This window comes from Coptis chinensis, chromosome 3 (assembly GCF_015680905.1).
Source record: "Coptis chinensis isolate HL-2020 chromosome 3, ASM1568090v1, whole genome shotgun sequence".
Lineage (NCBI taxonomy): Eukaryota > Viridiplantae > Streptophyta > Magnoliopsida > Ranunculales > Ranunculaceae > Coptis > Coptis chinensis.
In genome coordinates this window covers 120263980-120287852 of record NC_141458.1, presented here as the reverse complement: position 1 = coordinate 120287852, position 23873 = coordinate 120263980, and the positions used below count along the sequence as shown (strand labels likewise).

General features: G+C 35.6%; 2 protein-coding genes, 1 long non-coding RNA gene and 1 pseudogene across 6 annotated transcripts; 2 read left to right on the top strand and 2 right to left on the bottom strand.

The window, feature by feature from the left end:
- Positions 1-4: 4 nt before the first annotated feature.
- Positions 5-586, bottom strand: LOC147513765 (peptidyl-prolyl cis-trans isomerase CYP59 pseudogene; annotated as a pseudogene).
- A 1186-nt stretch (positions 587-1772) lies between these two features.
- LOC147513764 (SET domain-containing protein) lies at positions 1773-12804 on the top strand. Of its 4 annotated transcripts, none has more exons than XR_015215637.1 (17): positions 1773-1897; positions 1974-2070; positions 2144-2318; positions 2393-2498; positions 2657-2733; positions 3794-3820; positions 4668-4831; positions 4977-5069; positions 5784-5864; positions 6699-6763; positions 8745-8801; positions 9050-9121; positions 9275-9523; positions 10903-11018; positions 11998-12093; positions 12328-12614; positions 12645-12804. XR_015215637.1 is itself a non-coding variant. In XM_086597019.1 (16 exons), exons 1-16 carry the CDS (start codon positions 1847-1849, stop codon positions 12485-12487), a joined length of 1677 nt encoding a protein of 558 aa, XP_086453145.1. In that variant the 5' UTR covers positions 1773-1846; the 3' UTR covers positions 12488-12804. The 4 variants fall into 4 exon arrangements, 2 of the variants coding, with proteins under 2 accessions (XP_086453145.1, XP_086453144.1); XR_015215638.1 differs by lacking the exon at positions 12645-12804 and adding an exon at positions 11145-11246 and having other exon boundaries at positions 11998-12084; positions 12328-12351; XM_086597019.1 differs by having other exon boundaries at positions 11998-12084; positions 12328-12804.
- On the bottom strand, positions 12404-13182 carry LOC147513763 (uncharacterized). Its single transcript, XR_015215639.1, has 2 exons — positions 13045-13182; positions 12404-12927 (listed from the first exon to the last, which is right to left on the bottom strand). It is a non-coding gene; the product is annotated as an uncharacterized LOC147513763 (long non-coding RNA).
- On the top strand, positions 12957-14493 carry LOC147513762 (ATP-dependent Clp protease ATP-binding subunit). The gene is made up of 2 exons (XM_086597020.1): positions 12957-13636; positions 13860-14493. The coding sequence occupies exons 1-2, from the start codon at positions 13160-13162 to the stop codon at positions 14130-14132; spliced, it is 750 nt and encodes a 249-aa protein (XP_086453146.1). The 5' UTR covers positions 12957-13159; the 3' UTR covers positions 14133-14493.
- The last annotated feature ends 9380 nt before the right edge of the window (positions 14494-23873 follow it).

Sequence of the window (23873 nt, the reverse complement as noted above, 5' to 3'; positions counted from 1 at the left end):
CATATCACCTTCTTCCATGTTTATCATCTTGATGCCTTCTATGAAAGCAGTAATCATGATTGCGCACTTTTCTTGCTGGAGCCATATTCTTGCCTTTGTTCTCTGTGTCTATTGTCAATTTGTCGCTCCCATCACTGTGGCTTTTGCTTCTTTTATTTATATGAGTGTGTTTGATTCGAATATTTTTAAATGGTCTTCCCTTATCATCCACATATGCTTCATTTATTGCTTTCAATATGTTCTCTTCATCTTCTGCAACCTCCCCAAACACAGTGTGTTTTCCATCAAGGTAGTCAAGATTGTCGCGTAATGTAATATAGAACTGAGACGCATTAAGATTCTTACCAGCACTAGCCATAGCAACTGCGCCTCTCTTTGAATGCTTTAGTTTTTGATGTATCTCATTGTCAAAAAAACGAGACTGGTCACCATAAAGAAATTTATATATGGAATCACCTCCAGTGCCCTTTCCAGTTGGATACTTCATCTTGCAATGCTTCAAGAAGTTCTTGGTGGTTATAGGACATTCATCTGTAAACAAATCTATAGCAATTTTTCCAAGACTCGTTTCTATAAGAACTGACATAATGATTTGCACCGATCCGAAAGATGAAAGATGTGTTTCGACAAAGGTAATTTGTCTAATACAGGACGTTTACAAGCTATTTTATAAACCCCTGTTTACACAATATAGTAAGTCGTAATCAAACTTTGAAACCAAGACTTTCTAATTAGACAAACTATACTCAAATTAGGAAATCAAAACAAAGTATTTCTTAAATTATCCAAACTTCTATGTTGATTTCGACTTTACACAGCAAAAATCTTGTTCCTGTTTCTCTTCAGTGTCTGAAATCCCATAAGCAAAAACCCTGGATTGTGCGTAACATTTGTTGTTACACAAGCCTATCAACGAGTACAATGCAAGGATCACCCGTACAAATAAATAACCCAGCACCGAGCAGTTGCTACTATTAAAGTGACTAAGTGAGTGAGCAAGTGAGCAAAATGCGTACATTAGGCTAAACTAAATAGGGAGGGTTCTAGGGACATATTTTAGCTTCACTTCAAAATCGTTATGGCATTTATAAGTTTTGGATTAGACTAATTTTTTGTAGATATGATCTGCTAACTATTATAAACATTGTCACAAATAATAAAAAAATAAATTTTTTATAAACTTGCAAAATGTAGTTAACAATTTACAAAATTTTGCTAATTGTAGACCGTTCATTTTCACCATTTTTGATATTATATTTGGCAAGTTTATAAAAATTTTATTTTTTTATTATTTGTGACAATGTTTAAAATAGTTAGGAAATCATTTCCACAAAAAATTAGCCTGATCCAAAACTTATAAATGCCCTAAAAATTTTGAGTTTGTTTACGTGTTAAGATAAGATATGTCCCTTGAACCCCTCCCAACTAAATAACCCGTGTGTTTCTTATTTTATTTTGAGTAGTCTATAGACCTACTTAGTATTTGGACCTACTGATGTGTCAAAAGTCTTAATCATTGATTTACATAGAAATATGTGTGTCCGTGTGTATTGCAATGCAAACCAACGTTATCCAAATAGTGAGTCGAAATAGTAGGTCTAAAAAATAGGTCCGTGTAGCACTACTCATATAAATCAATGATTAAGACTTTTGACACATCATTAGGTCAAATAAGTGGGTTGGTCTAGCATCAGTGCTCTATTCTTGTGGTCAAAATATCGTCAACAAGTCCAAATATATCGGATTGCCATGAAGATAATTATTTCGTAGATTCCGAAATTCCGTCCTGTTCGAGATTTTGAAATCCCAAAAACGGACACACACTGACACACACAGAGAAATAGAAATGGAGAAGACAGAAGAAGCAAAGGTCGAAACATTGAGACAATGGCTACAGGTTTAACATTTATTTATTGTTCCTCATCAAAAACATTTTCCATTCTCTTTTATTCAATCATTAAAAATCCTTTCAGATCAACAAAGTCGAATTACGTGGTTGCAAAATCAAACACTGTGGTCCCAACAAAGGCTTCGGTCTCTTTTACAATAATGACGTCAACCAAAGCAACGGTTTATTTCCAATTTCTTTTTCTATAACAATTTAATATTATATTAGACTGTATTAATAATTTTTAATTTTCAGGAGTAATGTTAGTTGTACCGTTAGATTTAGCGATAACACCAATGAGTGTACTTGAAGATGCTACTTTGGGACCAAAATGTAGAGCTATGTTTCAACAAGGGGATGTTGATGATCGTTTTTTAATCATTTTGTTCTTAACTGTTGAACGTCTTCGCAAAAACTCCGCTTGGAAACCGTGAGTCTGCATATTGTTTTATTTCTTCAGTTTTAATTAGCAATGTTAGATAAATATTAATGTTTAAGTTATAGGTACCTTGATATGCTTCCAACTGCCTTTGGGAATCCGCTTTGGTTTACGGATGAGGAGTTTTTGGAGTTGAAGGGAACAACGTTGTACCGAGCAACTGAGTTGCAGGTGACCACTCCAACAAATTTACTTTTGCTTGCAAGTTTTATTATTCGGGATTTCTGTTGTTGGCATGCATTATTTGTAGTACTAGGTTTAGGAGTGTTGTAGAGCATGCTGACGTTGTTTATTGGGAATATATTATTAAAGGCAGGTTTCTCTTACAGAAGAAAAATTTGCAAACTTTGTATGAAGATAAAGTAAAGAATTTGGTTTTGGAACTTCTAGATGGGGAATCGGAAAGGTAAAACCACCTTTTATTACTTTGGCGATTCTGTACTTTCTAGATTGAGGTTAGGTGTCTTGTTTTTGTGGAACAATTGAGCAACTATTATCATTGACAGCAAAGAGCTATAGGCTTTGAAGATTATTTAGCATTCAGACAAATGATGAAGTAATACTATTAAGTCAGGCAATTTCAATTTTAACTGTTCCATGTATGGTTGTCAGTGATTCTACCCTCTCGATTGCCACGATTTCTTCGTTTGGCTTCTGCTAGGGTAGAACAGAAGGAGACTTTTGGCTTTGATTGCATAACTCTTCCGAAATATAAAACAATCTTATCGTATCCGATATCTTTTGAACCTTGTATATACATATTTGTTTAGTCATCATTGTAGATAAGATTTATGGAAATAGATCCTAGTATATATTTGAAATAGTGATATTAAGAAGGGATCAGTGATCTAATGCCATAACGGCCAAGATGGATTAATCCTATGGCTTAAAAAATGCTTGTACATGTACAAACGCATAACGAGATGGGTCTATCTGCCCCCTTCCCTAACCCCTCACACAATCACATAGAGAGAGAAAAGAATAAAAGATAAATATTAAAAGAGATAGAGAGTTTGCTAAGAAATAAATATTCATTTTTAGCTTATTAAGGGTGGCTGTCACCTAATATGTGATGATCATTTGACTGTTTATTGTCTACATCCCTTCTGTTTCTTTGAGTGACTAAATCAGCTATCCTTTTATGAGGTCATGAATAGAGCTTGACTCCCTTTCCAAAGAGTTTAGGTCTGTTTTTTCTGCAGATTTAATAAATGCAAAGTATGCCTTCTGTTGCTATCAGAGCCTTCCAAAAGGCAATGTGTTTGTTTCTCAATAGTTTCATGTCGAGCAATTAGATGCTTCTCTTTCACTTCTGTGCACTGTTCAGTTTAAGCTGGTCCAATGCTAATGTTGGAACGTGGAATGTTAAATATTTAGAACCTGATTTTTTAAAGTTACTTGAAGTCCTTCTAGAACTGTGTTACTGGAGGATGCTAAACATACATATTTTTGTTTCTTTTCTCCAGTGAGGTGCAGTTCAAAGACTTCCTCTGGTATGTTACTTCTCATAGAGTTGCTTTTGTTTTTGTAGTTGAGGTGATAATTTTATATGATGAAAGTCTGAGGCGATATGGTTTTGTTGTTTAGTTGTTTTTTTTTTGGGTAGAAACTTGACTGATAAAATGGGATAAAAATCATTCAAAAATCTAAAATAGGAAACATTTTATAAACACAAACAAGTGAACAAATGAGTACATTGACCAAAATTCTGTTGTATTTCTTCAATATGCATCAATCACAAAGAGTGGCTGGACACCTTTCTTTGCTAGAAAGAACATGATTTGAAGCGTATGAGTTATATTTTATGAACACCAATAATAGAAGAGGATAAGAAAATGAAGGACTGAAAGTAACTAGTAGTCATAAAAAACTAAACAACCCAATAATGCATACCATATCCTGGTTCAATTACCTTCGGGGACGTTGAGGATAGCCTTCGGGCTTACTTGTGATTGAATACTAGTATTTGATATCACAATCATTTATCTTTTCTTGTTGTATTTGGTGATTCTCTCCAAGAAGATTTTTAGAAATAACATAAATTGGGATTCTTTAAAGAAATCATAATCTCAATTTCTTTGAAATTGGGAAGACATGTTTGAAGAGAGCAAAATGGTGTATTTTGGGTTGTGAAACTTAAGCGGAATTGTCTGTTATTGTCCATGTTCAGATAACATGTCCTGCTTATCCAATCTTGAAAATGCTATTAAGCTTACTTTATGCTAATAACGTCTGATCTATTCCTTGAACAATTCTAACAACCCAAACTCGTTTAATGTTCTTTTTAGTTTCTGTGTATTGTAGTTCTGATATATGTTGCTTGTAATGGTATTTTGATAGGGCAAACTCCATATTTTGGACCCGTGCTTTGAACATACCTTTTCCGCATTCTTATGTATTTCCACAAGCGGTAGAAGAGAAAGAAGGCTGTCCATCGTTTGGCAAAGATTCTGACGCTTCTCGAATGTGTGGTGAAGTATCAAGCTCTTTGAAGGATGAAAAGGGTGAGATCATCTACTTTGTTCTATCGTGCATTCTTTCTGATACTTTACTGCACGTAGGGCTGAAAGAATCACTTTTTGGATTGTAAATTTATAATTGGTGATTAAGTTAAAATTGATAAGACATATTTGATGGGTGGAGCTTCAGTTGGAAACAGGACAGATGTAGCATCTAATTCGATGCACGGAGAATCTATATGGGTCGAGGGTCTTGTTCCTGGCATCGATTTTTGCAACCATGGTATGCCACGGTTCATAACCTTGTTAAGTTATTTATCTTTCAGTTTGTCTTTCTATAATTTCAACATGATATGATTTTATCCTAATACAACAGTAAGTAGTTAACAACTTAACACCATCCGTTTTTTGTTTAAGAACCTCTTTATATATATTGACACTGTTGCTTACAGCGGTAAATCCCAAGCAACTAGTTTTTAAAAGTATGAAACATGACAGACGCCATTCCCACTTTGATAGTCTAATCGCCTCCACATCACACAAGTGCCACCTTTATGGAGACCTGTTTTCATTCCGTCAAACCTTGCATGTCTGCTATTACTTTTTTCTCCTTTGCCATCTCATGGGTTCTCAATTCTTTTCCCACACATTCTCCCTTTTCTCGTCTCTTTTTCTTTTCCTTCGTTTTACTAATGCGTTAAGTAGTTAATACTTACTAATGCATTAATACTAGTTCGTAATTACCTAAAGTTCCCTAAGATTATTTTTGTTCTTTTCCAATGAACCACATGCCCATATACCTGGTTGAATATCAAGGAAGTATCATCTGTGTTTTCACATTGAATCAAATGTAACCATTCCTCTTCTTTGAACATCGAATTGGAATTTGCTGTTCATTTTGTGATTATTGCTAAAGCTGTTCCCAGCTTTGCAATTGGTAGTGTTTGTACTGAATTTGCAGTAAGGTCAAACATAATTCTTTTGAATTTTGTTTCAGGTTTAAAGGCTGCAACAACGTGGGAAGTTGATGGGTCAGGATCGACAACTGGAGTTCCAGCCTCTATGTACCTCCTATCTGGTGAAAACTTTAATTTCTTGTCCTTTTCGTTTTTTGTGTCATCACTTATTTTAAATCCGTTTGTGTTTATGCACCATATTCCATATTTGCATTGTAACCAATATCCCACCTATCTGTAGAGATGTATAAAGCTAATTCAAAGAAGTAACTGGACTGAAGTCCACGAATTATGTTTTGCTAGAACTAAGGATCCGTTTTGAAAACTTCTTTAAAAAACAGCACCGCGTGGAATATCCTAAACAAAGTACGCAGGTCCGTCCGTTTTGCCTATACCATATCTAGTGAAGAATTTCTCTGGAAGGCCTTATACATCTCTTTGATTCGGTTGATTCCTGAACCATACTTTCCAGTCAACCAGATGATGCTTTGGGCTATGAGCATTATTTGACAAAAACATTGAGAGGTGTCCCCAGAAGTCTCCATTTCAATTTAAGCTTCTTCAAGTCAACTTCGAGTTTTAACTAAAGGACTTCAGGATAACTGTAGAACTTAACGTTGTTTTATGCCTGTTAACGCCTTAACAAGAATTCCATTAGTTTGGATTTTATCTGGTGTCCAAGTTATTATCAGTATGATTTCCATTTTGTTGTTAAAAATTCTGTAAATATTCAGTTGTTTCGATCTCATAGAATGTCAAGTTCTTAACGTCAAATTCTGTAAATATTCAGTTGTTTCAATCTCATAGAATATCGAGTTCTTAGCCTCAACCGTCGTATATATTCTTTACATTTTTTATTTATCTTATATCAATCAGCACTTGTACAGTTGTTCTGTTCCTGTTTCAATCTATATCACATGTCTAACCACTGTATTCCTTTTTCTTCCTTTTGGTAGCTGAAAAGAGCCCTTTTCAAATTGATAAAGAAGTATACATTAGTTACGGCAACAAAGGAAATGAGGTACTTTCTACCATTGTCGAACTTTTCGATTTCATTTGGCCCTCTTTTCTTATCCTTTCTGTGTTTTATTTATTGATTTATATTTTTGTGTGTGTGCGTGTGCGTGTGCATGTGCATGTGCATGTGCGTGTGGTTGGTTTTCTGGTTTTGACTTTGCATGTTATGTTATACATAGAAAGGAAGTTGAAGGCTGCAACTCACAAACCTTAATCATCATTTTTGCTCTCTATTTGACATCTCTAGCTCTGTAGGGTTATATTTTGCAGTGTTACAATTAAAATAACTATTGGGAGAGTACATACAATACTAAACAAGATTTAAACCTAATATTTATTAATCTCTCATTGGTTATGGCTTATGGGCATGTTCTCGTTAAAAAACATGTCCATATGCATATTTAGAATAAAAAAATTACATTGTAAAAGGATGTTAACCCAATAACCCTGACTTAATTAAAAAAAGTAGGATAATATATGTGGCAGCTGATAGTCTAGCAAAGTAATTACATGACACTAAACAAGATGTGAAGTCGCACCCCGAAGAGATTAATAATTGTCATTAATGTAGATCCCTTACATTGTAACCAGCAGTTTTCTTTTAAGCAAACTCACTTTCAAAAGCTATTTTTGTTTTCAGTATCAATTATCTCATTTATGGTACAAAAGAATAATTATCATTGGAGGATATGGATTTTGTCTGAAAATGATTAATCTCTCATTGGTTATGGACATGTTCTCGTTCAATTCTACTATATTCCAGTAATTATACTTAACAGATTGTCTTTCACCTTGGCTACTGTTTCGACCCCCACCTACGTGGCAAATGTCCATTAGTAGGGGTCTCCATTTTATTCGTTTAATCGACAAGGCTAAATCCCAATTTGTAATACCATAGATCAATGTACAGACCCATTAACTCATGTGTCTAAGGCTGAACCTTAGCCACATGACTTACCACTAACGTACATTAATTTATGTCCATATTCGTTTCTTATCAAAGAGATATTTATCAGTTGAGAGTTATATTCAATTACAATTACTTGAGCTACAAGAAATCTCTACTTTACCTATATAAATATCAAACTATTTTTCATAAAGAACTACGTTCTTGAGATTTAATCCCATCAATAATTTGGGTATGTAGGCAACTGAAAGGTACAGTCTCATCATTCACTTGATCACCATCGTTTTTTTACTAATTTTCTACGTTCTTCATCTCTTTCGTCACTACGTAGTGTTTTGATCATATTTGGTCGATATGTCAGCCATCTTTCATTTAACTATATTGCATCCCATATAAGTTAGTTTGACATTATTTCGTTCACAATAATTCACGAATTTTTCTCGACAGTCCATTTTCATATTGTTTACATTCACACGACACTTTATTATACATTCCGCTCACTCTTTTCTTATTCTATTTTTTCCTTAATTTTTCTTCTCTTATTTGCCATATAAACTTTGTTAGCATGCCAAAGAAGGGGCGGTGTTTCGACCCCCACCTACGTGGCAAATGTCCATTAGTAGGGGTCTTCACTTTATTCGTTTAATCGACAGGGCTAAAGCCCAATTTGCAATACTATGGATCAATGTACAGGCCCATTAACTCATGTGTCTAAGGCTGAACTTTAGCCACATGGCTTGCCACTAACGTACATTAACTTATGTTCAGATTCGTTTCTTATCAAAGAGATAATTATCAGTTGAGAGTTATATTCAATTACAATTACTTGAGCTACAAGAAATCTCTACTTTATCTATATAAATACCAAACTATTTTTCATAAAGAACTATGTTCTTGAGACTTGATCTCATCGATAATTTGGGTACGTAGGCAACCGAAAGGTATAGTCTCATCATTCACTCGATCACCATCGCTTTTTTACTACTTTTCTACGTTCTTTATCTCTTTCGTCACCACTTAATGTTTTGATCATATTTGATCGAAACAGCTACCAATGATTTCTTTTCCTTGGCTGCAGGAACTGCTATATCTATATGGTTTTGTCATTGATAACAATCCAGACGACTATCTCATGGTAAGCCATTGCCTTACATTTGCAGTCCTTAGTTACCTTCTTCATCAGATTCGTCTTTGTTTACACTTTCATGTCATGTTTCACTGTGAAAGAAGACGGACATCCTTGGATAAGCACCTCCATGTTGTATCCCCAAAAAAAACACCCACACACACACAATATGTATTAATGGTATGCGATATACATATTTACTTGTTCACTCATCGATAGTGCAATTGTTAACCAGTTAGTATGACTGAGAGTTACAGGTTCATTATCCCATTGAGGCTTTCCAGAGTCTTCCATTTGCTGATACCAAGGGGAGGCTCCTAGAAATACAGGTCAGTCATATCTCACATTCTCACTTGCCTTAAGTCCATTTAGTATTCAGCTTTTAGCAAACTGTATCTAGTGGAGATGACATTATTTACTGAAAGCATCCATTTAAATATTTTCTTGCCTAAGTTAGTTTTGAATCTGATCCTTGTTTGCAGAAAGCAGAAATGAGGTGTCTCTTACCTAAAAGATTACTAAACCATGGATTTTTCTCTGGGGTCCCCCAGCAGTGTGAAGACAGAAATACATTATCTGATGATCGAATTTGCAATTATAGTTGGGCTGGTCAGCGCAAGATGCCCTCCTATTCTAGTAAGTTGGTTTTCCCTGAGGATTTCGTAATTGCCTTGCGGACCATAGCCATGAAAGAGGAGGAGCTGCATCAGGCTTCATCGTTGCTAGAAGAGGTTGATTTCCAATAAATGTTTTATCATCTCAGCATTTAGTTTAGAGGAGCTGCGTAGTGTTTCATTTCTAGCCTGCATAGGGGCCGTTTGTCAACCATTATGAGAATCAATTTTAGGGCCTATAATTGATTATGATTCTCATAATAGATTTCGGATATGCAAAAATGTGTTTGGTAAAATTATTTAGAAACCATTATCAGATTCTCAAAATGAGATAATCTATTAAAACATAAACAAAAAAAACTAGCTTACATAATGAGAAGCAAAAGTTGTGAAGCTTTTCTCTTGCCTTATTTCATTCTCCTTTGTTTTTGGCAATTTTCTCTTTCCATTCTAGTTTAAGGCAATAAATCAAAAACTCATTTGAGTTTGGTTGTTTGGTATCATTTATTTGATAATGCAAATAAAATTGTTTAAGTAAGAATCAATTTTAAAAATAAAACGCATTATACTTAAAAATGGTTGCCAAACAGCCCCATAGTGTTTCATTGTTGCTCGAAATGTATTATTGAGTGCTGTACTTTCTCATTTGCATATTTGTGGTTGCGTATCACCATGTGCAGTTTGGCGCTGTTGAACCTGTGATTAAAAAGAAGTATTCCACATGAAGGAAATATTGATAAATATCGACCCTATTTGCCATCATCAAAAAGTAAATATTGATAAATAAAAATAAGCATATGGACTAGCATGTAGGTCAACTTTTTGGATGTGAAGTTGACCTATCTATCTTGATACAGAGAACCACAATTGTAAACAATGCATCTGTGTACATAATAATCTATCAGGATTCGGGATGCTGGTAATTATTTTAGCTGTCCATTTGCATGTCAGTATAGTTCAGTGTATGGACGGGTTTGGTAATCAGTATTCCACGTGTGAGTTTCATAAGATCTTGGGAAATGCTAAATACCAACATTATGAGAAACCAGTCTCTCCCTGTCACCGTGCCACCTATGCATATTGTTTTGCATTTTATTTTTATTTTTTATTTCTCATTTTTGCTTCACATGCTTTGCATAGAGGCTGTTTTATTCAATATAATAGTTAATCCCAACCCTGAATCTTGAAGGTTATAGTTTATATAGCAGAATCTGAGTTGTATGGTAATAATCTTCTTCTACACAATTCTTTAGTAATCTTGTGTCCAATCAACATATCACTATTTGTGCCTTATATTCTATTTTAATAGTACAATTGAAATATTCTTGATCTACACAATTGTTGACTGCATGTGGTGAAAGTTTCTTCTTTACCAAACAAGACTATATTCTTTTGAAAAGGGTTTTATCATAGCAAAACCCTACGACATTGTTTAGTTTATCTTTCATGTCCTTTTTATGAATTATTGACCCCAGCTATTCTTCCTATTTTTCAAGCTCGTTGGATCCGATGAGGAGAGGCAACCATCTGATACCGAAGTTCGAGCTGCAATATGGGAGGCTTGTGGGGATTCTGGTGCTCTGCAACTGCTTGTCAATCTTCTTCAAATGAAGTAATCATGGACCTACTAACGCCATTTAATTTATTAGCATTCTCCTGATTATTTTAGAATGAATCCTATGAATCTTTAAGTTGTTCAATTCGTTTCTTGTATTGTGATCTCTTGCTATCACAACAGAAGACATCAAAGTCAGGTACTGCGATTTCATAGGAGTGTTAAGTGGAACAGAAGTTTTGAACCCTGACCTGGAAGTTGCAGGTTTGACATGTTATTAAATAGGTATATGCAGCACATCAAATGAAATGACTTTGGTAGTACGGTGATGTGAAGGATAACTTATGGTAGAAAGTTCATTGGTAGTTAATATAGTTCACGCATTTGGACTTGAGATATCGTTTTCATCCTTGTATTATACAAGTTCAAAATCAAAATGTCATGAATAGGTAAGCCCCCTGGAGAATTGGAGACTGGAGCTTACATGTCATTACTGTTTGAAGTCGCTAGATTATGGTCAGTTTCTCTATAGGCTATTCAACACCCTTTGGATCAAATGGAGGAAGCTTTTAGGAATTGTAACCCTTCTAGGTTTTACAACCACCAAAGACTTTATTAGCACAGTTTTGTAAAATATTCAACTTCATGTTACTATATGTGTGTTAAACTACAAGTTTTGTACTATGTTCATGTGCTGGATCTACAATGTAGTAATGTACATAGAAAGATGTCTTTACTAGTTCTAATTATTAGGCTTAGGACTTAGGAGGTTCATTTCCCATTGTATTAATATAGACAGACAGACATTCTGCTACTTCCTATTTTCTATCTTCCATATTATTTTCAAATTTTAATATCAATGGCGAACTTGATTGTAGATTTATGATAGCATGTTTTATATTTGCTTTTATCTTTTGCTAATTACCATAAACCAGGATATACCCTTCTAATTCTTCATTACAGTTACCCAGTTTAAAGCATATAGATGACAGACCTGACTAAACTCTTTTGGCCTTATTGTGGTTCCATATGCCAGGATGATGGAACTTGAAGAAGGTTCTGGAACTGAAGCTTGTGACACTGACCTGCTTGAAAAGGCTCACGTCATGGATATCTCTGAAGGGTATGTCAGGTTTGTTAATTCATTAAGCTCACGTTCCCACTGAAGGGAGTGTTGTCAGCATATTTGTGGAGCGGATAGTCACCAATAGTGCATAAAAATGGATAACTATATGAATATACTTTTTACTTAATCATTGGTGTCTTTCTAATTACTGTTGCAATCAACTAAAAAGAACTTACAGGACCAGCATTTGACTGCAACACAATTTTGTCGTTCTGTAATCAATTTGTATTTTTCCCTCAGGAATTCGTGCTGTGATAATCTAATGGAAGGTTTGGCAAACACAATGAGTAGAAACAAGTGGTCTAGTGTAATTTATCGCCGAGGGCAAAAACAACTTGTGCACTCATTCCTGATGGAAGCTGAACACGCGTTGCAATTATGCTTGAGTGAAGAGGGTTGAGTGTGAAGCTCGTGAAATGGGTTCGAACTCCAAAACCGACCGTTCTCTCTCACCTAACCACCCACCGTTCTATGTGGACAGTGGTTCTGAAGGTGCTAATCTCTTTAGCCAAAAATCCAATTTCCAGGTACAATGGGGTAGTCTTGAGGTGCTGGAGTTGCAATGTCCCGAGGACTCCTGGTGCATGCATTTTGGGTATCTTAATGAATTTTTGTTATTCTGGTTATAATCAAGATGTACAATGAGAGAATTCTGAACAACAGGATAACTGAAAACACACTCAAAGCAATGAACTTGTCAAAGAACGTGTTCTTACCTGTTCGACCGAACCATTTTTGACTGGGTGAAAACTTCGGCTGCCATTTCAAAGCTGTAAAACTCTTACCGTAAAAAAAGATGTATTACACTTCCAAAACTATGCCTATTCAACCTCAAAAGTACTGGGAAACAAGCATAGCCATTAGTAAATCAAATGGGCGAAAAGATGTTGTAATTTTTAATTTTTCGTTTCTTTAGGAGGGAAATAAATTGGTTAATCTTATAAAGATAAGATTTACCTTACCATCACAAAGAAAATGTAAGGCCAGCAAGCACCTCCTATTGTTTCTCATTCCAAACAATTCAGTACAACCAGTTTTCAGATTCACATCAACTAAACTACCACTCCACAAGATGGGGTGTAACCTGAATTCCTCAACTCCTCAAATTTTTTCAAAACTAACCATTAAAAAATCCACTACACTACTCTTTTTATCTTCTCAAATCAAACAAAAAAGAACATACCATCCTATTAGTACCTCTTCTACTTATAGTCAAGACCAAAAACAGTGCGTCAACACTTCCACAACTACTCAACAACCAAAACCAACTATTTACAGTTTGAAATTCAAGACACTAAGTGGTTGCAAACTTGGTATCTCAAGGTACCCTGACTTTGTGTACGATGCTGAAGGTGGACTTGGGACTGGGACCGGTACTAAATCTGGCACTTTTGAGGAAATTTCAGTCTCATTTGATTTGCAAACACTTTATATTCCTCCACTGAATAGTGCAACCACTAGGTTCTTGGGATTGCCATTACCACCATTGTTAAAGATCGATATCGTCCCTGAGCTCTTTCAAGGGACCATTGACGAGGACACTGGGAAGGTATGTAGATTAGATCAATACCAGTATTTGTCGAGATGCACCATTTATTAGTTTGTATAAATTTTACCGTGCAAAAGAAAGAGGAATCTAAAATATAGCTTCTGTTAAGGGCCTACTATATTGCAAAATTTAAGACATTTACAAACTAAAGATGAGCATATTTACAAGAAAAGACAGCTTCAACACCTTACATACAAATAATTACTATTTGCTTTTCCTTTAGGTGGACCTTCAATTCAAAGCCGAGTTTTGGTTTTCGGTTGGTTATATCTACAAAGCTCCTCCACTGCTTGTGAAAACCATTTTAACTTCAGAGGAGTCAATTGGAACAATGAGAATAGGGAGAGGACAGAGACTGGATAGAGAAGGAAAATGCAGATTGGTCGGGGTGGCAACAGTAGATCCTATTGATGATTTCTTCATGAATACCTTCCTTGGACTACCTACTGAATGCCTGGCTGTCTTGAATGCTACAATCTTCCTCTCAATCTCTTAGTCAACAGTAGATCCTATACTGTAAGATGGAGCCATGCATAGAGCTGTATGTGAACTATATGTGTAGATGGCTAGATGCATGTGAATTCATGAACAACAGAACAACACCTCTTATCCAAATATTCATGATGAAAAGTGTCTGGATTACACAAATTCATCAGTAGCTCCGAGTCCCTACTGCCCAATAAATGGTTCTTCTACATATCGTTTAATCATGAGATAGCCATTGACAGTGTTCGATCAAATTAAGCATCTCGTGTCTGTAATGACAAGTCCCGGATTGCCTGGGATTTCAATACATTAGGGAAGGCAACACATATGGTCCCACATCAGGTAAACTTGTTGACATGGCATCGTTTTTATAAGGTTTTACAGGACTACCCACCAGATTGAGCAGTGACTGTAATTTGTGTCCGACTCTTGATGACGCCGCACCATCTGAGCTCTATCGAATCCCAAAAATTTCCCCTTGATAAATTATGTACGTAAATAATTTAATTTCTTTTTTCACTATATCTAAATCAAGTACTACGTAAACCAGACTTACACGGCGAAATTAAGTGAGCTGAGTTTTTTTTATTGATACGATCTTAATGGCAGACTCAAAACATGGTGGACCACTAAATTGAAAAATTGTGCAAAGGGCAATCCAACACCAAACTTAGTAGCCGTACAAATGTGAAGATAGTGTTTGGTTTCTCTTCCTCATGTTTCACTAATATAATATGTCCGTCAACGTTTGGAAGTGATTCGTATGAGGTGCATACCAGTCCTTGTACTATCGAGATTATTGCATGATAGTGGCCTTCCTTCTGCTTTTTTTTTTGAAGTTCAGTGTGAATCTTACCTACGACATCCCTCATTTTTCAGGTGACTCCGAGTTATTTCAAGCTGTTGCTTGCTGTGGTGCATTGCCCAGCTTCTTTACTACCACTGGTCTTAACAGTTCTTCCACTTGATCCAAGTTATAATCAGTGAGACATTCGGTAAATGAACTCATGAGACCAATATGGGAAAGGACATTGTTCAATTGCTGTCTTTTTTATGCTTAGTTTGAATAGTGCTAGAACCACATAGTCCCACACCGGGCAAACTTTACTAAACAATGCCCTTTTTAACAAATTCGTAGATTCATTAGCTCGAGCAGTGAGGGAATGTGTTCTGGTGGACAGGGTTGCCGCCAATTGTCTGAAAATGAAGACATGCTAACTACTAATCTGAGCTCTCTCATTTTCTTTTCTGTAAAAGTGAACCTTAAGGCTAAGTCCAATGGTTTAAGTCCAATGGTTTGGTGTGGTTTTCTTACAGCCGCCAGTACCAATGGTGTATAAGAAGGAATTTTGTTTTTTTTGGACTCTCCACTCTCCAGCCGCCATTCTCAAAGGCATGTGGGTAAAAAGATTTAAAAAAAATCTACCCGCCACACAGTGTGGCTTTGATTTCTTCTACCCGCCACTTATACTGTCGTGTAGACTTGATGCTATCTCGTTAAAACTGACGCTATAGATAGGTAAACTTATACTGATAACATTGGCGGGTTAGCGTTTTGACGCACCATTGATTAAATTTCTGTGATATCTAGTGTTTTGCCGCACCATTAGACTTAGCCTAAACAACACTCAGGGAGTCACTTGAATGGGATTCATGAAGGGCCTAGATTGGGCTGGGCCTGAACAAATCGAGTTCTTATGAAGTCAGGTAAGAAGGAATATTCCATCTCTTAGAGTAGGAGATGTTCCAACACCCCGAAATCTCATTTGGCTTCACAACCATAGCTAGTTAGCTAGTAAATTCGCGGACGGCAAAAATACGATACGGAAATTATTGGTTAAAAATTTGAAAATTTGAATAATAATACCTTTAAAAATTCAGCCAAAAAAATGAAAAAAACGTCAAACATCAATTCGTCTTTTATATGCGTATAATACGAAAAAAATCGGATATATTTTGTTGCATTATAAGTTTAAAATGTAATAATATGTCAGAATTGCTTATTAGCTATTTAGCTACACATACATAACTCAATTTTTCATTTATATTTACTTGCTAACACTTTAGTTATTCGATATTCTTTAGGTATGGAAGGTTCTAACTTAAGTGGATTTTCAAAACCTTCCATTTTGAAGTTGCATCATACCTTTTATAGTACGTTTTTTCCATTTAAAAAATACATGCCTTATTATTCGGCAATTATAAGCCTATATCATAGAATTCGTGTATTAATCCCTAGGTTTGAAACGTTCGCCTTATTATTCATATTATATGTAAAAATGTATAAAACGTGTATAAAATGGGTATTAAACGCGAATTTACTAGCTATGTTCACAAATTCACTATGCTCATGGGCTAGAGCCTCGGTTTTGCTTTCATTATTATTATTATTATTATTTTTTGGAAGACAAACAGAGTTTTTGAGAGGTCCCTTACATCTATTTTATTAAAAATAAAGGTTATGGCTTGGTTACATTCTTACATATATTTTTCCCATAGCATTATCATAGATGATCTTCTTTACATCCTCAGAAAACGAGCTTGTAGTAAACACTATAAAACTAACAGTAGGCATATTGGAAGCTAAGATATCTGCTAATTTGTTTGCCTCCCTATATACATGCACTAAAGAAAAAGTTTCTAACTGTGTTAAGAGTGCTTGTATGTCTGCCATCATGTGATTTGCCCTCCATGGGTGCTACCTCGGCTCTCTGAAGAAGCTCAATACAGTAGTTGAATCAGTTTGGGCCCTTATCTTTTTGTATCCATGCCGAATTGCTAGTTTGAGCCCATTTTCCAACCCTTGTAATCGATCAGGTCTATTGATATAAACTCTGTCTTACCTTGTGCTGCTACTTGTACAACACCATTTTCATCTCTTATGACAGCTGCCCACCCTCCTTCATTACCTTGTAGAGTTCCGTCTGTGTTTAAATTAAGAATTCCTACGTCTGCTTTCTCCCATTTGCAGTGTTGTATTGTCTTCACTTTTCTTCCCACTTCTACATTCCAGAGTTACATAAACCTCTCTCTCTCTCGGATCCTTCCTCCATCTTCATATTCAGAGCTTGCAATTTAGTTCTTGCATCCTCAATTATCATCTTCCCCACCAGATCTGCCATTGTCAGCTTGTTCTCAAAAATTTGTTTGTTCCTTTCCTTCCAGATGCCATATATGAGGCCATTGAACACCAGTTGTAAGGCATCTTGTTTGTATCCCTTTCCTCTTGAGTTCTGCTCGATCCATGCAACCTCATTCTGCCATATTAATTCCCGTTGTCTATTATACCTAGCTTGCTTCAGTAGCTTCTGCCATACAAATTGTGAGTATGGGCATCCAAAGAATAGATGTTCCTATGTTTCGCTTTCCCTCCAACACAGCACACAAAAATCTGTTTGTACAACTTTCCATCCCCTCATTCTCACTAATGTCTTCAATCCTTCTCTCAAAGCTTGCCATGTTATAAAAGATTGCCTCGGTATTCTATTTGTGAATCCACACGATATTTTTCCATGAAACAAGGACTTTAGTTTTTCTCACACACTCATAGGTGTCTCTCATTTTGTAATCACCCTTCTGTGATGTTGACCAAATGATCTTGTCTTCTCCTCTTCCTATTTTCACTACTTCCTCCATATATGTAACTATATCAGGCATATGCACTCTTACTTGTTCAGGGACATTCCACCTCCCATTTTCTATCATATTGGACACATTTGTATTCGATCTATAGCTTGGATCATGACTCAGGGATACTGGGAAAAAATTCTTGAGTATACCGAGCGGGTGCCATGGATCAAGCCAGAATTTTGTCTTCCTCCCATTCCCGATTTGATGATGCACTATGTGCTTTGCTTCGTCTCTGTGTTTGAGGATGTTCCACCACACCCATGAGCAATCATTGGGTATTTTCATCTGCCAAAAGTTCCTTTCCTTTATCAAATTTTGTTGTACCCATTGTGTCCACATGCAATGTCTTCTTTCCACTCACTATATACCATATGTGCTTCAGAGTGGCTACTCGATTAGAGGTGTTCAGATCTCTTATGCCCAATCCTCCTTCTTCATAAGGATAACATAATTCTTCCCAACTGATTAGAGCATGTGACGTGGTGCATTCAGGTCCAGACCATAGAAAGTTCCTACATAATTGATAAATTTCATCAATAATCTTTTGCGGTAGAATAAAAGACGAAGTCCAGTATATGCTCATGTTTTTTAACACTGCCTTGAGTAGTTGTAGCCTCTCTGCATAAGACAATGCTCTTCCTTTTCAGCTGCTCTTCCTTTCCAGCTCTGTATCTTTCTCCTTACATTCTCTATCAATGGCATGCAATCTGTAGCTTTTAACCTTATAGTTATCAGTGGTAGCCCAAGGTATTTCAGAAGCAAAACTCCCCTTTGAAACTGGATTATGCCTTCTAGGGTGTAAGTGGATATCCAAATATTCAAATCCGATTCAAATTCGTATTCAAAAATCGAATATTATCGGAAAATTTTGGATATCAGATATCGGATTCGGATAATTTTTTATGTCCGAACTGGTTCGGATACTGCCATATTCGCATCCGAAAATATCCGATCCGATTTAAAAAATTAATAGTTATTATATATAATTTATTTATTTATTTATTATTGTATAAAATATTATATAAAATCATAAACTAATAATATAAAACTATAATAACAAAATAATAAAAAATGACAAATATATATAAAATTAAAAATAATATATTATATTTATATATTTATAATATTTATTATAATAGTTTTAAATAATAGTAAATTATTAGTTTTATAATATTTATAAAACTATTTAAATATAAATATATATATATATATATATATATATATATATATATATATATATATATATATATATATATATATATATATATAATAGTTTTTAAAGTGGTAAATGAATTATTCAAAGTAAATAAAATTTTAATTAATATTAATTTTTGGATCGGATATTATCCGATAACCGATTCCGATATCCGTAATCGGATTCAGATAAAATTTTTAATATCCGTCGGATTCAGATTTGGATTCGGATATCGATATAAATTTTCAGATTCGGATTCGGATACAGGCATATCCGAATCCAAACCTATCCATTGGCACCCCTAATGCCTTCTATATGTGTACTCGTAAAATCACTCATTCATGCATAGAACATGTTACTCTTCCCCCAATTCACTTGCAAGCCGGAGCATAGTTTGAACCTTTCAAGAGAGTCCTTTAAAGTTCTCATTGTGTTCAAATCTCCATTCATAAATGCAATTAAGTCATCATCAAATGACAAGTGAGTAACAGGAGGATTTATGCATTTATGATGCAGCTTATAGTCTCCGTCTTCAACTCTTCTCCTTAGTATCTAAGTGAAAAAACTCCATGACAAGTACAAACAAATAGGGTGACATTGGATCTCGTTGTCTTATCCCTCTCTTACTTTTGAAATACCCAAACGGTGTCCCATTGATCATGATAGAGAACCTAGGTATTTCAATGCGTGTTTGCACCCAATTTACAAAGGTCCAGGGTACTCCCAATCTAAGCAGCACAAATCTCACTACCTCCCATCTGACTGAATCATAGGCCTTTTTTAGATCTATTTTTGCTGCACATCTCGGAGGACCATTATTTTTATGGTAATTATGAAGTCACTCATGTGACAACAATATATTATCTTGAATACTTCGTCCAGATATGAAAGCAGATTGGTTAAGGGATATCACCTTGGGCATAAACTCTTTCATTCTGCATGTCAGGATCTTTGTTATACATTTATAAACCACATTGCAGCATGCAATTGGTCTATAATCACAAAGAGAACTAGGAGAGTGCACCTTAGGTATCAAGGTAATACAAGTTGAGTTCACCTCTTGTAGTAGCATGCCAGATCTGAAAAAGTTCTTTACGGCCCACACAAAGTCATCTCCAATTATTCTCCAAGTTGCTTTGAGGAAAAGAGAAGAAAAGCCATCACTCCGATCCCTGGAGCCTTATCATTATCAATGTTAGATAAGCATTCTATTACTTCATCCCTACTCACCTCCTTAATCAATTCCTCTTGAGAATTCTGATATAGTGGCTCCACCTGTATGTCATTAAGCATGGTGAAATCCATCTGATCCGGACTATATAGGTTTTGATAATATTTCACACACTCATTAATCTCCATCACAAGGAGCAGCATTAATCTCTACTGTTTGAGATATCTCTCTAACATCCGAACAATTAAACATTCAAATCAAAATGCCCAAAAGAAACAAATTTTTGTTTCTTCCCAAAACCACTGCACGTTCTTCCTTCATGATAGAGTTTTCGACAACCATACAAGTAGAATGTTCTCCACCTGCACCAACCACACTTCCATTAAGAAAGTACAAATTCTTTCGCCTTGTCCCTTTCATCACCACACATGCACCTACAACAACCTTTAGAGCCCCATGTTCAAACACAATTTGCATACCATCTGACTCTAAAGAACCCAAAGAGATGAGGTTAGATTGCAAATCCGGCACATACCGAACACCAACCAATTATCTAACTGCTCTATCAAACATCTTCAAACGAATAGTTCCCTTTCTACGTATTCTGCATATATGGTCATTACATAACATAACATCTCCACTATATAGCTACTCGAAGCTAGTAAACAATCCCTATTGGGACACATATGCTGAGAACATCCAGAATAAAAAAATCCACTCACTCGTAGAACAACCAACCATCGAAGCAGTAAATGAAAAATCTGAACCTTCATCACTACCTCCGTCTTGTGCAGCATTCACACTTTCAGTATTCATAGAATCTTGGTCCTTCGATTTCAACTTGGGACATTCAAACTTCCAATGTCCTTTCTTGTGGCAAAAGACACATTGGTCTTCATCTAATCGATCACGTCTCACTCTTGATTTAGAGCGAGATTCACCACCTTTACCATTATTCCTTTCATAGTTTCTTCCCCTCACAACCAAAACTTTAGGCATAGATGACTCCCTATGCACCGTGAGGTCCTTCTTCCTATGCTCAAGATTCACCAATGTTGTAGCCACCACTTCATAATCCAAGATTTCATTTCCCGCCATCAAATTAGATGCGAGATACTCGAGATCATCTAGAAGGGAATTCAAAAGGCATACCAGCTTGTAGTCGGCAAAGAGCTTATTGAATAAGTCGGTAACGAGCTTATTGAACTCATCCAAATGCTCAGACAAGATAACACCTGGCCTCATATTCATCCGGAAAAACTTCATTGTCAAGAACACTTTATTATGAATGTTCTTCGTCATATATTTGTCTTCAAGCTTCTTCCAGAGTTCCTTAGCGGAGGTTTCCTTCATGACAAAATATTTTTATTCCTTTGCCAAACATAGTCGAATAGACCCACAAGTTTGTTTATTCAACCTTTTCCACAAGTTTTTCTTCCAAGGCTTCATCCAAATTTTATTTTGCCAGAACATCTAAAACCACACATTGCTACATGCCGAAATTGTTCTTGCCATTGAACTTTTCGATATCAAATCTTCCTACACTAACTGTCTACATTTTCGAATTAGAAGAAGTTCTAACATTAGGAATCTCATAATCACTAGGATTTGTCATCTTCACAATTTTCATACACCACAAACAACAACAACAACCAAGGAAACACCCTCTTGAGAATTTCTTCAAACACTACCAATGCATAAACAACTAATGAAACCAAAAATTTTGATTTCAACCAAATTTCCACCACAAACAATCACCAACTAAGCCAAGGTAGAATCTTTAGCTCTGATACCAATTTGTTGTACCCCAAAAACTATGAAGCACACCAATCCAATGTAACGAAAGTGAACAGTCAATATCAAATATGGTAAAAGAGTAACAACCCACAACTATGGTGTATGAAATCATCTAAATAACTCAGAAATAAGTATTAAACAATGTAAACTACTCACAAATTCAAACAAACAATCAAAAGAAGAGAGACAAAGATTTATGTGGTTTAGTTTGTGCCTAATCCACAACCAAATAGATAAATTTCCAATAGAGAAAATATTCAAAAGAGCACAATATGCTCTCACCTTGATTCTAAAGAATGTCCAAAGTTTTCCAAAAAGAAACTCACAAATCTCTATTTTTTCTCTCCCCATAACAATGTTTTCTCAACTCTACAACTTTCAATGGTGTAGACTACCAAAGGGTTTGGGCATAAACAAATGAAGAGAAAACTCAAGTCTTTCTTCTTCCAAAACTCTCTCAAGATAGGCACCAAATCCCAAATAATCCTAGCAACCAATTTTGTCTCACTTAATATCTAAACTCTAGTTTTGTTTTTATAGTCTAGCTGAAATTTCGATAAAATATGAAATTTCAATCCATTTCGGCATATCCAACATCTTCTAAATATCGTTTAAAAAAAAAAAAAAAAAGCTTTAATCATGAGATATATGCAACCAATAACAGTGTTTGATCAAATTAAGCATCTCGTGTGCGTAATGAAAAGTCCCGGATTGCCTGGGATTTTACTACATTAGGGAAGGCAACACATACGGGAGGCTCCCAGAAAATGACATTGTTGAAGCGTTTTGCCTTTAATTGTGTGTCCGACTCTTGATGACGCTTTTGAGCTCTATCGAATCCCAAAAATTTCCCCTTGATAAATTATGTATGCGTAAATAATTTAATTTCTTTTTTTCACTAAATCTAAATCAAGTACTAAATTAAACCGGGACTTAGGGCATCACCAATGGGACCTTGATATGGCCCTTTTAAAGAGAACAATACATAAATGGGCTTCCAATGCAGCCTCTATATTGGCCCCTATAGTTACCATCCTTTAAAACTATCTCTATTTCTATCACATTTATAGAGGTCCCGGTCCGTTTCGCGAGATAACACCAAAATGGGTCATAATAATTTCAGTTGAGTTGTATCAGCAAAGTTGGTCAAAATTGCTCATATATTGGGAAATATCCTGGGTTCGAAACCCCACCCGAACAAGTTGTCTGTTTTTTAAACTTTTTGTACCAAATTTAAAAAGAAAAATAAATCACAATGAAATGTTACAAATGGGACTCAAACCCAGAACCTACGGGTCTTGAGCTATCTACACTTCCACCCACCATGCCAATTTCACAAGAACTGAAAGTTAATACAAGATTTAAAATTAATTTTTTAAAATTAATTTTAAAAGTTAGCATTGTAGGACACAAAATATAAGGGTCCTCTATGTCCCTTCTCTCCTCTATACATATCTTCAAAACGCTGTAAAGGGCTGCAGACTTACACGGCGAAATTAAGTGAGCTGAGTTTTATTATTGATACGATCTTAATGGCCGACTCAAGACATGGTGGACCTCTAAATTGAAAAATTGTGCAAAGGGCAATCCAACACCAAACTTAGTAGCCGTACAAATGTGAAGATAGTGTTTGGTTTCTCTTCCTCATGTTTCACTAATATAATATGTCCGTCAACGTTTGGAAGTGATTCGTATGAGGTGCATATCAGTCCTTGTAATATCGAGATTATTGCATGATAGTGGCCTTCCTTCTGCTTTTTTTTTTTGAAGTTCAGTGTGAATCCGAGTCCCTTATTTTTCAGGTGAATCCGAAGTCCCTTATTTTTCAGGTGACTCCGAGTTATTTCAAGCTGTTGCTTGCTGTGGTGCATTGCCCAGCTTCTTTACTACCACTGGTCTTAACAGTTCTTCCACTTGATCCAAGTTATAATCAGTGAGACATTCGGTAAATGAACTCA

Bases quoted from the DNA above. Each gene is read 5' to 3' on its own strand.
- LOC147513762 (XM_086597020.1), top strand. From the start codon at position 13,160: ATGGGGTGTAACCTGAATTCCTCAACTCCTCAAATTTTTTCAAAACTA. The intron at 13,637-13,859 runs GTATGTAGATTA...CTTTTCCTTTAG, and splicing joins TTGACGAGGACACTGGGAAG to GTGGACCTTCAATTCAAAGC.
- LOC147513764 (XM_086597018.1), top strand. From the start codon at position 1,847: ATGGAGAAGACAGAAGAAGCAAAGGTCGAAACATTGAGACAATGGCTA. The intron at 6,764-8,744 runs GTACTTTCTACC...CCTTGGCTGCAG, and splicing joins ACGGCAACAAAGGAAATGAG to GAACTGCTATATCTATATGG. The intron at 9,122-9,274 runs GTCAGTCATATC...CCTTGTTTGCAG, and splicing joins GGAGGCTCCTAGAAATACAG to AAAGCAGAAATGAGGTGTCT.